The sequence below is a fragment of the Berghia stephanieae genome, chromosome 4 (genome assembly GCF_034508935.2).
Source record: "Berghia stephanieae isolate SIO BIC M18660-M18661 chromosome 4, UCSD_Bste_1.3, whole genome shotgun sequence".
NCBI classification, from domain to species: Eukaryota; Metazoa; Mollusca; class Gastropoda; order Nudibranchia; family Aeolidiidae; genus Berghia; species Berghia stephanieae.
The window spans coordinates 85,068,840-85,086,864 of record NC_088363.1 but is presented as its reverse complement, the minus strand read 5'-3'; the positions used below and the strand labels follow the sequence as shown (position 1 = coordinate 85,086,864).

The following is an 18,025-nucleotide window of genomic DNA, read 5'->3' as shown; positions in this document are numbered from 1 at the left end:
GATCGATTTATTGTGGAGTAAAAGTTTTTTTCTGGTCAAAATGAATAAAAATGCCGTTTGTCAGCATATTGTAGAAATTCGTCTCCATTCTCCATGTTTAAAGTCTACACACCCTTGTGTGGTCCTCTATAGAAATACACCAGATATACGCGTACCTTTTGGGCCCTTTTCCTGTGATCTCCCGTGGGATGATGGCTGGGCGTTACCATATTATGCTTTTATAATCGGCCCAGTCTTTTAACGTGTTTTAAGTTGCTTTTCCTTTGACAACGATTGGTGCGACCGTTTTTGTTTGTGGGGTTTTTTTTTTTTCACATCACACTATCTCAAGTCGTTTTTCGTTATAATTCATTCGTTCTATGTGGTATACAATGTCGCAATGTATACCTGTCGTTAGCTAGCCCTTCTGAGCCATAATGCCCCCCCCCCCCCCCCCCAGTCAAGCAGAGTTTATTCCATTTGATGTTAATCAGAAAGTACTAATTGTTTGATACCCATGTGTTAATAACAACAAGAAATGAAGTGAATAGGAAAGTGCCAGAAGACAATAGAGAATAAAAATTTCGCGGCGGCGATGGGGGGCTCGAACCGGCGACCTTACTGGTACGACCACTTCGCATGACTCTACCTTATGAGCTATCCACGACCCAAAAAAAGATTCTAACCCAAGTCTTTTTAGAGCCTCCTCTCCCCGACTTCTTGATGAGGTTACGACTGTGATCTTTCGCAAAATGAATTTCCGTCAGATCTAATAGTCCCAAGCTACCATATCTATGTTGGATGGACAGAGGAATAAATTCCGTATCGACGGACTTTATGATGTACAAGTAAAACTTTTTTTTTCATCATTTTATTTATGTTTTTTTTTCTAACCAACAAATCCTTCCAATTTTGTTTCATCGTCTATTCACAGGTACCGTCAGGACAAGTCAGGTTTTAGACAGGGAAACGCGCTCTCATTTTTGGCTGACGATTGTAGCACAGGACTTGGCTCTGGTGCCCAGGTTTGCCCGTATGGAACTCCTCATCGAGGTGGACGACATCAACGACAACATCCCACAGAGTGTGGAACCTGCCTATTATGCATCTGTCCATGTGAGTCATGTCAGCTAATATGTGGCAATTATACAAACAATGGGAGGTGTTCATGAATCACTGATTTATATATATATATATATATATATATATATATATATATATATATATATATATATATATATATATATATATATATATATAAATTATAAATAAAGTCACTCACATATTTCTGGCCGAGACAAATGTTTCGATGCTCTCCATGTCGTCAGTGACTTTATTTATAATTTATATTAGCTCTACCCAACATTATCGAGCACTCTCGTACCCCTACAAGTACCCACCAACACTCATATATATATATATATAAAATCGTGTTTGATACAAATATGGTACGAAAAGTGCTCGACATGTAGTAATGGAGCGAATTATTATTTTAATATTTACCACAATGTTTGAGACAGTCTACATTAATGTTTCAGGCCTAATTGGCCATCTTCAGGACTGAGTTGGTTTGTTGACTGTTGTTGTTTGTTGAAGTGGTTCCGGTTTGTAGTTGATATGCAAACACCCTCATTAAGCCTCACTCAACACGAAAAATGAGATGTACGGTACGTGTCCACATCGCCAGAAGTTCTTGTTAATCAACTACAAACCGGAACCACTTCAACAAACAACAACAGTCAACAAACCAACTCAGTCCTGACGATGGCCAATTAGGCCTGAAACAATAATGTAGACTGTCTCAAACATTGTGGTAAATAATAAAATTATATATATATATATATATATATATATATATATATATATATATATATATATATAGTGTGTGGGTGTGTGTATTTATTTATTAAACGCTTCTCTTGGGGCATTATGAGAAAAGACAGGTGCAATCTTGGAGTGTAATCGCTAGATCCTCAGTTTGTGCACGCAAGACTTAGTCCGTTAAATTTCTCCTTTAACTTTAAGTATTATGTGTATAAAGGCATTGTTGTATTGTAATTGAGAGTAAAATTGGCCCTTCATTGATGTCCATTGGCGCATTGCAAGTAAAAGATCTTCATTGATTGATCGACTAATATATTAGTTGATTATTAATTGACTGATTGATTGATTTCTTGATTGATCAATGGATTGGTTATTTGACTAGTTGATTGAGTGACTTATCAATTGATCCATGATAATAATTGCATAGTAGTATGTTCATTCATTGGTTTAGTCTTCATTCATAAATCAATTCGTTAAGAATTTTCAAATGGATGATTAGATTCATTCATATAATATTCTTTCATTCATTCATATTTTCATTCATTGGCGTGTAGATTAGATACAAGAAAAATAATTTTTTAAAAAAGTCGCACAGCATATATCTATATGCACATCCTGTGCTTTTCACTTTTTCCATCCATGGAGCCGGGTTTTTGTATTTGTTTTTGTTTTTGTTTTCAGATTCCGTGCCGCTTGTGGACAAAACAAAACAAAACAAACAAAAATAACCAAAGAAACAAAAAAAAAAAAAAAAAAAAAAAAAAACCAACAAAAAAACAACCAATAATTACTTGCTACCTTTATAGACCGCACGTTTATTATACATATACTCTTTCTCCCAGAGATAATAGACCCTTTATCTGATCACTGCCAGGTGGGCAGATGATCAGGAAAAATCTCGACTCTAAACGCGTCACAAAGCCTTTTATTTTCATTCCAACCGATTGACACAGTCAGGACACTATTATTGCTCTCGATGTACATTTTCAGAAAGAAAAAAAGAATAAAAGTTGGGCTGCAGAACTTTCGTGATTGTTTGCTGTGAATCTCTAAAATATGGCTCGAAAGCTTGCTCTGCCCCCTTCCCCCTAAAAAAAATAATAAAAAAGAATAATTATAACAAAAATTTAAAAATTAAAAAAATAAAAGCAAAACAAAAACAAAGCAAACCCCCTCCCCCCACAAAAAAAGCAAAAAAAAAACAAAAAAAACAAACAAACAAACAAACAAAAAAAAAAAAACCATTAGCAAAAACCGCAACGTAAAACAGAAAAAAAATGAAACCCACAAGCTATCCAGGAAAACAATCAAATTTCCATTGCACTATTCACCCAGAAGGCGCCTTTTGCAATACTGAGACAACACAGTTACTGGCTAGGCACTTTTTTTTTACTCTCGAGTATGGTGAGCAAATGAGCGTAAAGAGCATTGTCCAAGGACATTTTTGCAAAGCCTCAATGGGACTCGAACCAGAGACCTACAGTCCAGAACCATTGTTATACATACTACATCATTACAAAGCCACTAAATATGGGAATATGGATTTCATTTTACGATGTCGGATTTTGCTCCCCCCAGGAAAACAACCCAACTGTGACCAGCGTAGTTCGAATCCAAGCCACTGACGGTGATTTTGACGGTGGACAACCTCTGCAGTATTCTATCACCTCTGGCAACCCACAGGCTCTCTTCTCCATCGATCCCGATACAGGTAACGTTTTAATATTCTCTCTCTGTCAATTCAAATGTTCAAAAGTCGCACCGGAGCCGTTTGGCCCATATAATTGTGGATTATCTCCTATTTCTTTAGCGTTAAAGTGCTTGTTACCACTTATCGCAAAGTACATCCTGCTAAAACAGATCCAGCAACCCAATTCGTGCTAGATTTCTAGAGGGTCAGAAAAAATAAATCATAATTGTAAATAAGGCGCATGTTCCAATGACTAAGCTTTCGGGGACACCCCCCCCCCCTCTCTCTTCTCTCTCTCTCTCTCTCTCTCTCTCTCTCTCTCTCTCTCTCTCACACACACACACACACACACACACACACATTAAAAGGTTTAACTTATGAATTTATATTTTTTTTATTTTTCGTGTTACCTTTTTCTTTTCCGGAATGGGACCAATCGAAGAACCACACAACTTCCTCAGTTCACTCACAGTCGTATTGTCAAGCTTGACCGCGTCCCTCCTTTGCTCCATTCTAACCTTAACTTGTCACAGCTTGAACACGCATCGTCACAGGCTTCAGGGGGTTTGAGAGCTACTTTTCTCGTACAGACCTTTTTAAAGACTTGAAGAGTACTATAATATTGAGTTAAACCAGGTTTGTCTGCCTAATTGGAACACAAATTTTTATCTGTTGCTCAGAGTTAGCTTATCAATGAATCAAAAACGCCTCGTCTAATAAAATCAAACAGTTTATAAACAGGAAATTGTGGGCATCTTAAGGTTGCGCCCCCCCCCCCCCCCATTTATTATAAACATTTGAGGGGTCAAGTTCGTTTACCATTAATCTCAATTGGAAAAAGAAAAAAGCATTTGACTTTTGTCTAATTCTGAAGGGATTCCTGATGAATGAAAACAAACGTTTTCTTTAAATTAGACCTGTAAATTCTCAGTCAATTAACTGAAATCAGTCAATTTGTCAAACTCAAATATTTAAAAAAGGAAAGAAAGAAAGAAAGAAATAAAAAAGAAAGAATTCACAAATCGTAGTCGAATGACCGTAAAATAATTAGGAGTGTTCCACAGCGCTACGCATAGCTCATGGGGACCGTTTATATTAACGATGTATATATTGTCAAGACAAAGCGACGCTTTTTATAAAAGGCGTGTCTGAACACTTCCCTGGGTATTTTCACACATCCTTCGTTAAATTATTTTTTCACTTTCCAAACCGTCGTGATCCCAACTGTAGCCAATTTTAATGAGCCACCGAGCGATAAATTTCACTGTTTCATCTAAGCCAAAATTGACCACATTTACCTGGGGAGTCTCAAAAGTATGATAAAGTAAATTGCGAATGCCGCAAGTCCGTTATGTAGACATCTTCAAATTGAAAGTTAGGATAGATTGCCACAAGCACATTTCGATTGCCTCACGTTGTAAACAAACTGGTTGACCGTTTCTTCACTGATTGAGTACCTGATCATAAAGAACAATGGTAAGTAGCCTAATTAATTCCCGTGCAAATCAGGACGTTTTCTGACATTGTTTTGCTCAAGCCCAAGCGAGCTTGCTGTTTTGTGGCGATTTACCTTCATTTCGATTCTTTGAATTTTTCCGCTACGCCTGCCGAAGTTTCTTCTTGATAATTCACTTCTACTTAATAATTCAGTGTATTGGCCTGAAGTCATATTTATTTAAGTTTTTTTTTCTCTGTCATTTACTGATTGAAAATCAAGTTTGCTCATTGCTACATTATTCTAATGTTCTCACAATGGCTGAGCTGTTCGTTGATCGCAATTCAGACTTGTCGAGCATCGATAAAGATGTGAGTCCCGTGAGGAATAAATTCAATTGGTCATGGCTAGAAGTTAAAGATGATAATGGTGATTATTTTTCTATGTCAAAAAAATTCCAGAGGCAGGAATGTGACTTTGATGAAGTCATCTTTACCTATATGAATGACATGCTTATTTAGCATTCCTTCTACATCAAATTATGGCAGTCATACTTCCAGTAAGAAATAACACCCACTATTTTGATATATTGTATTTATCACTCTCCTCTCCAATGATGCCCTTATTTTTAAAAAAATTATTGAATCTTCAGTTTGTCGAAGAGATTCAGTCAATTTTTATAGAGCTCATTTACAGGTCTATTAAATAGATATCATCACAGTGAAAAGTCTTTGTCGCAGACAATGAGCCGAGAAGACAGTATGTATCTACTTCATATCTACTTTTTTTTTTCCAGAGATCAGTTTTCCTTGTTGACCTCTTGTACTAAGACTAAGAAGCAAGACCGTGACACACTTCTCGTAGGTCTGCCTACATTTTTTAGCCAGTCACCTGACGAACTCTAGAAAGAAACGTATTTAAACATTTGGCAGAAAAACTCGTCATTCAAAAATCGATCGATTTAAATGCCCTCATCTTGGCAAAAACCCTCAAAAATGGGACCTTGCCGAAGTTAGAAGTAGAAATAGTTGTAGTAGTAGTAGTAGTAGTAGTAGTAGTAGTAGTAGTAGTAGTAGTAGTAGTAGTAGTAGTAGTAGTAGTAGTAGTAGGAGCAATGGTGCTTAAGATCTGTTAAGACCTATCTAGCATGAATTTTCCCGGTTTCTATAGGGTTAAATAGACCGTAATAATTGATTGAAACCCTTTTTATAGGACGCGAGTCTATCACACAATTCTTAGCGCTATTTCGAACAGAACAATTCACCCTATTATTGCTGGATTGATTGACTGGTTAAGTGGCAATATGCGAATCCTCCCCCCCCCCCTTTCTCTCTCTCTCTCTCTCTCTCTCTCTCTCTCTCTCTCTCTTTCTTTCTTTCTTTCTTTCTCGTGTCTGTGTGTATCTCTGTGTGTGTGTGTGTGTGTGTGTGTGTGTGTGTGTGTATCTAGCCATCACTACGTCTTTCTCATTATGATTTCCATGATTGAATTGAGATCAACTACTTCCCGACATATTACGTTGCTTCAGCTACTCAATACCAGGGACAGGAAATGACGGTAAGTAGCACGTGACAACACAACTAATTCGGGATTAGATGGCGTAACGGGTTGTGTTTAATCTGCCACAACTTGAGGCGCTGGGCCCGAACTCCAGCTGAGCAGTAATAACAATAATAAATCTATTTTTGCAATTTATTTACGTTCATATGTGTCGATTTGATTGGTGTGCTAAATCAAGCTGAAAACAGAACATGTTCGACAGACACTGTCGACATTTGGCAAGAACTGGAGCTGCCAAATTATGTCAATAAAAGACAAGAAAACAGAATTCTTTTCCCAAGGAAAAAAGCACAATTAATATCCATTCGTGCAACCACGGACACTCCCATCCACCCATGAACACACACACACATATACACACACATACACACATTCACACACAATATTTAAATCATGTTTTGCGTGCACAATTTTATCGATTATTTACGATTCACATTCTAACCCTTCCATCCCATTCAAGAAATATTGCTGTTATTACTTTCCTCCATCTGCTTGTGTTGAGACATCAGTAGGTATTGAAAGGCTGGTCCCATCTTAATAGGATTCTTCTCCATTCAAACTGACCTAGTTTAGTTCGACTCTGCCTTTCCTCGAAAATCTCCCCCTTTATAATGATATCTTAACCCTCACATCATTAGTTACAATGAGTGAGTCGGCGAGTCTAACGTTAGATCTCGCGGAAAGTACTGCTGGAAGCGTTCTATTCAGAGGGTAGCAAGCAATTGTTAATTTGCTACATTTGCTTTTACGCTCCATAGATCAGGTTCTTTGGCTCAATGATTTGCATGATAAACGGAGGCGTTATCACATGGAGCGTTGAACTTGTGTATCAGATTTCAATACATAACAGTTTTCATAAAAACCTTTGCTGCAAGTTCAAGTTGCATTATTGTAGTTGTGTTGTTATTCTTAACTCAATCAACCCTAAAACCGTCTATATCCGTAGTTTACCGGGGTTACTTTTACCCCATGCCCCATTTTACCCTATTACAATTACATTTTTATGAGACAAATTATAGGCGTAGTATTAAAGCTAATGTTTTTCATTTTTAAATGTTAATGGTAGTTCAATATAATAAAACTATCTATGTACATGCTCATTTTAATACATTTTAACCAATTTTGAAAAGTAGCAAAAATCTCTAGGATTGAGTCAGTTAATCATGTGACGATGCCAACGAATGTAATCAACTGTCACTGCATAATAGGGATTTGACGTGATATTGTGATCCCTCCATTTCATTGTTATGTATATTACTTGTTGCTTGTCTAAAATATATTGTGACTGCGTCATTAGCAAAAATTCTGGTCTTATTGGCACATCTAATTAAGTTTCAATCCTATCTAACTATCCTACGTATTTATCTGAAATTGGCCTTGTTGTCTGACACTCATGGCGTCTGAAACGCACTCTTCTAATAAATAAATAAAAATAAAATTCCCTCTATTCATCCCAAAGGAGAAATCAGCCGCAGTGCAGCACCGCAAACTGAGCTAGGGCGAGGTGACTTGCTCAAGGCCACACAGCGCAGCGGCGGGTGATCGAACTCGGTATCTTTCGGGTACGAAGCAAAGACCTTACCGCTGAACCACGCTGCCCCTGACATACTTTCAGTCCTCGAAAAAAGGCTTCACCACGAGTACTTGACCGGTAAATGCATTGTCTCCGTCGAAGAAAAAAAATGTAATAGAACAATACATTACACACGTCCGGCTTGGTAAATTTTGCTGTAGGCTTTGGATCCATTGTTAAGCTAAATAATTTTTTCCCCCCTTTTAAATATCTTTTTGGTATCTGGCTTTAAATAATATGCCAAACTGGTAAAGCTTTGGGTGTAATGATGCCAATGCTATTTTTGACAGGAATGGATTGGACTTCCCGTCTATAAATGATTGGAGGTGATCGGATCACGGGGACATTTTGTATTGTAATATCTTCCTGCGTTTATCATGTCTGAAGCCCCCCCCCCCCCCCCCCCCCCCCCCCGGCCCCAATAAAAAAAAAACAACTAAAAACCCCTGAAACAATAAAAACAAAACAAACAAACAAACTATCAAACAACGCTTTTATATTTTGACCAGAATTTTTCTACTTCTACTCCCCCCCCCCCCCCCCCCCCCTGATAATCAACAAACTACCAAAAATCAAACCCTGATACCTGAGACATTATCCCAGCTAAGTCAAACAACCGCAGTCTCGTGTTTATTCAGTTTAGGACCAGCTTCTTCCATCGATATTTGAAAAAGAGTATAATTTAATAGGTTCCGACCAAAACCGAAGAATATTCTACGTGTAATTATTTTCAATGACAATATAGTGTGTCTACTACCTCGGTCTATATTCTAGAAGAGGCTTTTAGACGATGGCGTACAAGAACTAAAGGGAGAGAATGAAGCATTACAAGAATCCTTTTCGATTCGGTAAATCTCATTTCAGACTGGTTCTTTGACAACGATAAACCCTTTTTTTTCCCCATAAGTTACCGTGCGGTCTAAGTTGTTGTCGTCTAGGCGGGCTGTGAATAAAGATATAAAAATGTGAACTGTTTTCATATTTGGAATATTTTTGTTCGTTCGTGTTTTCCTTGCTCTGCGATTCAATGTATTTAGATTAGATAGTGCGGTTTTGTGTCATAGTGGTATGACAATCGGCTTCAACTTGGGGGGTTAAAGTTTCCCATCTCGCTCTTTAAAGTTGGATTCTTGGAAAAGGCTGTTTTCTTTCTTGATTTCATTAGAACGTAATATGTACCGGCGGGGCCACTGTTGAAATGAAAAGGTTAAAATTAGCGCCTCACAGGCTGCATGCATGTGCTACAATGTTGCTGTTTACTTCGGACAGAGGGGTCCGAAGAAAGAAAATATTTTCAACTTCACCCGAGACCGATACTGTTCCCTTTGGTTGGGAGGCAAATGCTCTAGCACCTGAACTATCTGATACTCGATACGTAAAAATTAGAAGAATGAAATAAATCTCATTTTAAAGAAACTCAGTTTTGCCGTGAAGAGTTGAGTCCAATCATGGTCACTTTGTTTGACCGACACCAAGGTCACACCTTTTGACTGACCATGGGTTCATGACCTGAATGTCCGGCTAATGCTGGTCGATATCTTGGTTGGGCCCGGCAACTTATTCATTGAATTAAGGAAACATGTTGAGAACATAAACATTTGTGGGGGTGGGGGGGGGGGGGGAGATATATATATATATATATATATATATATATATATATATATATATATATATATTATATATATATATATATATATATATATATATATAGAGAGAGAGAGAGAGAGAGAGAGAGAGAGAGATAGGAAGAAAGAAAGAAAAAAAAAAGAAAAACACACACACATACAGAGAGAGAGAGAGAGAGAGAGAGAGAGAGAGAGAAAGAAAGAGAGAGAGAGAGAGAGAGAGAGAGAGAGAGAGAGAGAGAGAGAGATGACAATATTGACATTAGACCATTTTTGGAAGGACTGGACAACATTGTATTCAAGGTCAAAGAACGTGAATTCCCACCAACATTGCATACAACAAAACCAGACCCAAGACGGCCAATGGAGCTGCAATTTGTCTGGGTTTCTGTCGCATTCAGGGACATTTATGATTACGGGCACTTGCTGACCTTTGGGGAAAACGATGGCCTATCTCAAAATGTTTATGCCAAATCTACTAGATGCCTAAGTACTTATCGCTGGATATTTTTATTTTTAATAGAATGTTGGGGTGAATAATGAGACAAATACGTAAGCATTCAAACGAGGCCTCTTTTCAAATCTTTGATGCCAGAAAGTTTAAACACCAAATTAAATATCGAATAAATAAGATGACCTTCAACTTGTCAAATTATATCCTTAACCCGGAGACGACTTGGTGAAAATGGTAAAAATCAATATCTGCTTCTCTGAAGCCTCACTCATACAAACTTTTTGATCAGACGTGAGTCATTTCATCGATGTATGAAGCGAAATAATATTTGTATCACTCAATCTTTGTGGACAAGAAATACTTCACGTTCACGTGACCATAAGCTATCGCCATTGTATAGCATTGTTTACACAGGTGGTATCATGTTTTTATGCGCCCCGCTTTTGTTTTATTTATCTTTTGTGAGCCCATTTTTTCTGGTTGCAAAAGTGTCCACATTCATTCCAAATGCTGCACGAGATTATAATAATTTAAAAAAATAAAACGATGAAAAAACTTTCATAATTTGACATGATTAATTACATGACAGAAATTATTTCCTTTCCCTTCGATAAACCTAGACAAGGAAATTAACACATAAAATAATCCCCATCAATTTTATAGCGAATCGTGTTTATTTTAATAAACAGAGTATTAGCATTATGTCAAAATAAACCCGAGGCTTCAGAAAAAGCCTCAAATTTAATTACACAATTTTAAGTGAGGGTCATCTAAATAATGTTTGATTGGATCATTTTCTGACCAAAATATACTTAAGAATTATGTGAATGCATTGTAGGTTATTAGTTTGACGCTTCTTATTGTTGAGCGATGAAATGTCCCAGAGTTTTCTTTCCATAACACACAAAGACACACACACACACACACACACACACACACACACACACACACACACACAATATTATTAGTTCATTCATTCTATGCTGATGTAAGCCGTATATCCAATGACCCGATTTGCCTGTGTTTACTCTATCAAGTTTTCTGATTTCAAGTGGCTTGCTTACCCACGAGTCCGTTCAGCTGTTTTACCATCTCGTGTTTAGGTGATCGCCTCACTTCATCCAGTTAAATGTCATACTCTGGAAAGACATGTAGTTAAAAATTTGGCTAAAAAAACTCGACCTTCAAATTATATCGATCGATTTAAGTGAAGCTCATCTTGGCAAAAACTCTCAAATCTATGACTTCAAAAGGCAAGGCAGCAGTGGCATTTTAAATGATGACCTAACACGTCTGTCCTCACTACACATTAGTCTGGAATTATAAAACTAGGTCAGATTTAAATGAAAATGTTAAAAATTGAAATGATGTCGATTGTGAAATCAACGCTTGGCTTTCACCACTAAATCACTGCTTGATTACGTCACATTTCGATTTATGATTCGTGTCAGCAATCGCAGAGATACTCGAACAAACGCTAACGTTAATCGAATGATTTTTTACCGTCCAACTCTACCAACAACTTATCTTTTTCTTTAAAAAAAAGCAAACAATCACACAGAAGAACGCCGCTATATCGCGATCCCAATATCTGCCGACCTCACAGACTTGTTGTTAACAGAACCACAGGCACGGGACTGTGTTCTATACAGTTTGTGCCCGTCAATTCACGTAATGCTGCCTATTTATTCAAATGTTTCGAATGTGGCGGGAACACGGTGTTTTACTGTATTATCAAAGAGAGAAATGCCCGATAAGATGACATTTATAGTCGTTTTTCCCCGGCTCCTTGTTCTCTTTCATGTCCATTGAGCTCCCACGTTTCCCCGGGTTTATCTCTAAGTGCAAATGTGGTGTTGTTTGTGTCTTTTTTTTTTTTTTTTGGCCTCCATGTTCTCCTACTATCATCATACCTTTTACATATTTGGGCAAGAGAACATTAAAATTTACTTTCATATATATATATATATATATATAATATATATATATATATATATATATATCGACGGAGATTACCCTCGAGTTGCCAAAAAGCCTCAAACCTGAAAAGAAGAAGAAAGTTGATATAGCAATAGGATTCATTAGTCTGATGTCACGTCCGCCCAGCAACGAGCAGCTTGGTTCTTAACTAAGAAAATTGGTACTTTTTATTCTTCATGCTGGCAATAACTTTTTCACATGTCACGTGATTAGAATATGTATAAAAGTAAAAACATGATCAGATTGATATTGTTTTTCTCCTCTGGATATACTTTTATGCTTGTCGCTTCCGAAAGTTTTGAACCAGTTACTAAGTTACTATGCGTCATAACGAGGGACGTGACGTCACGACTGTTGAATCCAATTAGTATGCTGTGAATGCTGTGCATGTCCAAAGTCGTTCAATAATTATTATTCATCTATGACAATACATACGAGATAGCTGCCATGACGTCGTAATTTGAATGGATTACTTCCCTACGTTTTCTGTGTCAATAAAAACTTGACGCCGTCTCTGTTTGATTTGGACTCGTTCGCCCATTCATCTACCATAAGCCAATGACATCGCCCATTCACCTACCATAAGCCAATGACATTGCTTACTCTGATTGTGCACGTCTTCTTTCAGTCTGTAAAGGTCTCGTTAACTCATTAACTCATTGACACATATACTGTCAACTCTTTATTTAATTTTGGGTTTTCAAGCCTTGCTGGTTATCGAGAGAGAATCCCGTTTCTCATGTAACAGACGAAGAATTTTCCAATTTGTACTACATATATATCTATCTAAATTAATAAGTGCAAAATTATTTCCAGTTTGGTTTTAAAATGCAAATTGTTTTTTCCCAATAAACAAATAAGTTCAGAGATGAACAAGAATGGCTGATAACACATTTATGATAAATTTAGATATATATAAAACATAAGAAAGCACCATGTTTGTTCGAGGTGACTCTTAACTTGATCAAACTATAAATTATCCGATGTCTCTGTGTTAGTGCTACTGATCTAAACATTACATCCGTAGTTGCTACTCGAGCATCATAGAGTAAACCCAAATGCCGCCTCTTAAGGTTTAACATAAACCTCGTAAACACGTTACCTAGCAGGTACCTTGGACCAAACCATGAATTGATGACTTTGACATAAACTTTAATTTATTCGTTTACTAATTTTCCGTTTGATAAACTTTTTTTACTAGATATGCAGTTTTTTTTTTCTGTGTGTATTTAACCAATGTTTTGGGTGTAGAACGTTGAACAAACATTTAACCTTCGTCTTGGTTGTATTTTGATGTCTGCTGACTTCTCGCAGAATATTCTTTACAAAACGCAAATGACGGTGTGCACTGGCAAAACAGTTTTTTTCCCATTTTGGACAGAAAACTTTTACTTCAAGAGTCGATGGATTCTGGTGACCTCCAAAATTGTTGAAAAGTCTGAGAGTCTTTGAAATGTTTTGTCACTGACAAGGTGGTTGCCATCTTGGTGGATCAACATTTGAAATAGATGTTATCTGGCCAATTGCGTTTTGTCAGTGTAGGACAGTGTATCGGTTACGTGAAGTAAACAATCTGGTGACGTTGTCTTTGTTTGATGTCATTGTCCGATCCCATTGTAAATGTGTTTGTGTGTGTGTGTGTGTTTATGTGTGTTGTTGTTTGTTTGTTCGTGTGTGTTTGAACTGCTGGACCGCCAGGTCAGATACAATTGTTTTTTAGTCTGGTGTTCATGCCCCACCTAGACCGTCATTATGTATATGAATGTGATCAACCCTTTCGATCTGGTATTTTGTCATGTCGCTCTTAAGCCGAAAATTAAAAATTAATTCCTAAATTATAAAATGTGGGTTAAACTGAATGCTTGCTCTGTTGAGAGTGGACGTCCTTTCTTGTATTGTTTGTAGGATGGGGTGAAGGGAGTGGACGTCCTTTCTTGTACTGTTTGTAGGATGGGATGAAGGGAGTGGACGTCCTTTCTTGTATTGTTTGTAGGATGGGATGAAGGGAGTGGACGTCCTTTCTTGTATGTTTGTAGGATGGGATGAAGGGAGTGGACGTCCTTTCTTGTACTGTTTGTATGATGGGGTGAAGGGAGTGGACGTCCTTTCTTGTACTGTTTGTAGGATGGGGTGAAGGGAGTGGACGTCCTTTCTTGTATTGTTTGTAGGATGGGATGAAGGGAGTGGACGTCCTTTCTTGTACTGTTTGTAGGATGGGGTGAAGGGAGTGGACGTCCTTTCTTGTACTGTTTGTAGGATGGGGTGAAGGGAGTGGACGTCCTTTCTTGTATTGTTTGTAGGATGGGGTGAAGGAGTGGACGTCCTTTCTTGTATTGTTTGTAGGATGGGGTGAAGGGAGTGGACGTCCTTTCTTGTACTGTTTGTAGGATGGGATGAAGGGAGTGGACGTCCTTTCTTGTATTGTTTGTAGGATGGGGTGAAGGGAGTGGACGTCCTTTCTTGTACTGTTTGTAGGATGGGGTGAAGGGAGTGGACGTCCTTTCTTGTACTGTTTGTAGGATGGGGTGAAGGGAGTGGGCGTCCTTTCTTGTACTGTTTGTATGATGGGGTGAAGGGAGTGGACGTCCTTTCTTGTACTGTTTGTAGGATAGGGTGAAGGGAGTGGACGTCCTTTCTTGTACTGTTTGTATTTTGGGGCGAAGGGAGTGGACGTCCTTTCTTGTCCTGTTTGTAGGATTGGGTGAAGGGAGTGGACGTCCTTTCTTGTATTGTTTGTATGTTGGGGCGAATGGAGTGGACGTCCTTTCTTGTATTGTTTGTAGGATGGGGTGAAGGGAGTGGACGTCCTTTCTTGTACTGTTTGTAGGATTGGGTGAAGGGAGTGGACGTCCTTTCTTGTATTGTTTGTATGTTGGGGTGAAGGGAGTGGACGTCCTTTCTTGTATTGTTTGTAGGATGGGGTGAAGGGAGTGGACGTCCTTTCTTATACTGTTTGTAGGATGGGATGAAGGGAGTGGATGTCATTTTTGTACTGTTTGTAGGCTTTGGGTGAGGGGAGTGGACATCATTTCTAGAACTGTTTATAGGATGGGGTGAAGGGGGTGGACGTCCTTTCTTGTACTGTTTGCAAGATATGACGGGGGGAGGGGAGAGTTTTGGCCAATCCACGTCATTAGAGTCATCTGCACTGAAGAATTTGGTTTCCAGAAACAATTATTCATTTGCTGTCATGGCGTCAAACAACCATAATGTGAGAGACATGCTTGCTCATACATCATGCCAGCATTCATTGTGTTGTTATGAGCATAGGGTATTACTGCTTAGCCCATTACTGGAAGATGACGTGAATGTACTTACTTTATACATAACTAGTTCACACCTTACCATGCCACACGTTTATCACAAACGCGCGCACACACACACACAGACGCATACAAACACACACACACACACACACACACACACACACTGAGAAAGTAAGAAAGATAGGGCTTAGACAGTGAGATTGATAGAGAGCAATGGAACGATTAAGAGAGAAATCGTGAGAGAGAGAGAGAGAGAGAGAGAGAGAGAGAGAGAGAGAGAGAGAGAGAGAGTCGTCTATAAGTTGTCTGAGGCAGGTCATTGTCACGTTGTCACTGACAAATGACAGACCGATGACTGGAGACAACCATATCTACCGATAACACACACACCTACATGACACTCTGCCACCATGCCATGTCACCTTAAACTGTCCAGGGCTTGCAGCATGACAATGGTCAACAGTCTCTTAATCTAACCGCTTTGATCGTCACCACGAGTGCCAAATTTCTCGGAGTTGATTATTCAATTCACATCGACAACGTAGATTTTAAACAGGATCGTGATGTCAGTGTGACGTGCATTCATTTCACGCCACTAAATCTGGTACAAATGATTTTATTTAAAATTGAAGTTATCTGATCCTGACCGTATTGGATCCACAAATGCCAAGCAGTCCAAGTCGTCCTCAGCATGTCTTTCAGTCGAATCAGTTCTGCTGTACTCTGACCCCCCCCCCCCCCCCACCATTAAATTCGGCAATAAACCTGATATATATTCTAATGACCCTCATCAAAAAGTCAAAAATCCTCAAACCCGACAGGTCTTAATTCATTTTAAGGAAATGTTCTGACCAAAACGGGGAAGAAGAGTTTTTTTCCGAGTACATTGTGGTTTGTCTTTCAGTTTTCCCCCTTCCTTTGACCAAGCCTTTGATTTTTAACGTTTTGACACAATGGCGTGTAGTACTGCTTTTAAACATTTGTTCTTGAAAAGTAAACAATCAACAACTGTGACAGCATGCCCATTATTAACACCGTTATTATGAAACGTTTGACGGACACGCTAACCGTAATGACTGCTACAACCTGCCTACCGCATATTGCTAGCACCCCGGAAATAAATGGCACGGCAGTGACCATAATTACGACTGGACTCTGGTCAAACACTTTTACCCCCAATTTTGACTGAAAACGTTAAGGTCAAATATCGGTCCATGGAAATGACCCTGAAGTTCTTAAATATTCTTCAATGTGATTGAGAGAGGTTTCCCAGGTTTGATACTTCTTGACAAGTTGAGGGTCATAATATTCTTTGATGTTTGAAGTATAAATTAATAAAAAAGTCATTTGTCAATTTGCAGCAGAGTACTTAATTTTATCCTTATGAGACGAATGCCCACCATTCCACAATTAAACTCATTTACTTACCATACCCTCGTATTTTGGCACCTCTTGTTGGATACGGCGATGGCAATTTGTGGTAGTTACATATCATGGACGTACTTGATTATTGCTTGTGTGGTTTTTGAGAACTTTAATACCTGGTTCACTTTATGTATGGGCAAAAATCGACAACATTCCGGTTGTATACCCACCCCCTTTATTAAGCCCTCAAATATTATTTTTAAATTACTATCGGGAAAACATTTGCAAATGAATAAAAGATTATTTCTTACAGACAGCTGTTTATTTTGTTCAATTATACTGTTTTAGAAATAAAGATTGATCGAGACGAATCTTTTGATCAATCAACGATTAAAATCGGTCCAGTAATACATTCTGTAGATCCGGAAGACCCCTTGTCACTTAAAACATTAAAAACATGGAGTGTGAATGACGTGGATAAATCTCAAGACCTCAAGGCTTTGTGTCCAGAGGTACTTATTTATTTATTTATTTATTTATTTATTTATTTATTTATTTATTTATTTATTTATTTATTTATTTATTTATTTATTTGTTTGTTTTGATCATTACACTGACGTGGTAATTTATTCCGAGACGAATCCTCTTAGTAACCGCCACCAACGATCAAAATTGGTCCAGTCATTTATAAAGTCTTGTCTGTTATCCCTTATCCCAGTTTGTTTTGCCTTTAACGGACGGTAGACATTGCTTGCTACCATTTTGATAGGTATAGTCTACTGCAAACTTACTATCTGCCAAATCTACCAAAAGCAATTGCCCAATCACTGCTGGGTTAACAAGGAGGCGGGGGGTTCCGATAAAAAAAAATGTCTGGACTTATGATCGATATCTGTCAATTTGCTAGTGGGGCGAGTGTTCTCCCTCTGACGTACCGGACTCCTCAAGATACTTGTTACTTTATTACGTACAAGACTGTTTCGCTTTCTTGGGAAAGTCGATCAGCCCCCGGGCCGGTCATTTTTTGGTCGTTCCAATATCATCTGAAACCTGATAATGACCAAGGTCTGGCACTGGCACTGTTGACATCTGATAATGACGATGCCGTGTCAAAAGCTTCGTTTCGTTGGACTCCGGATTGTGTCTCCGGGGAAGCTATTTGATCTCTGATCTTGCATAGGCTGATGGACTGATGGACAAAGAAATGTGGACGCGATGTGTTATAATATACATTACGAATAAGTTACACACTCTCCCGCACCCATGCAATATAA

General features: G+C 38.3%; 1 protein-coding gene across 7 annotated transcripts in view; it reads left to right on the top strand.

Moving 5' to 3' along the window:
* LOC144971441 (protocadherin Fat 1-like) overlaps positions 1 to 18,025 on the top strand; it is a 281,143-nt gene that overhangs the window by 101,447 nt on the left and 161,671 nt on the right. For all 7 annotated transcript variants that reach the window (XM_078912356.1, XM_078912355.1, XM_078912353.1 and 4 more), the window contains exons 3-4: positions 914 to 1,095; positions 3,382 to 3,514. In XM_078912356.1, coding sequence (XP_078768482.1) covers positions 914 to 1,095; positions 3,382 to 3,514 — 315 coding nt within the window. The remainder of the gene's footprint in view (positions 1 to 913; positions 1,096 to 3,381; positions 3,515 to 18,025) is intronic.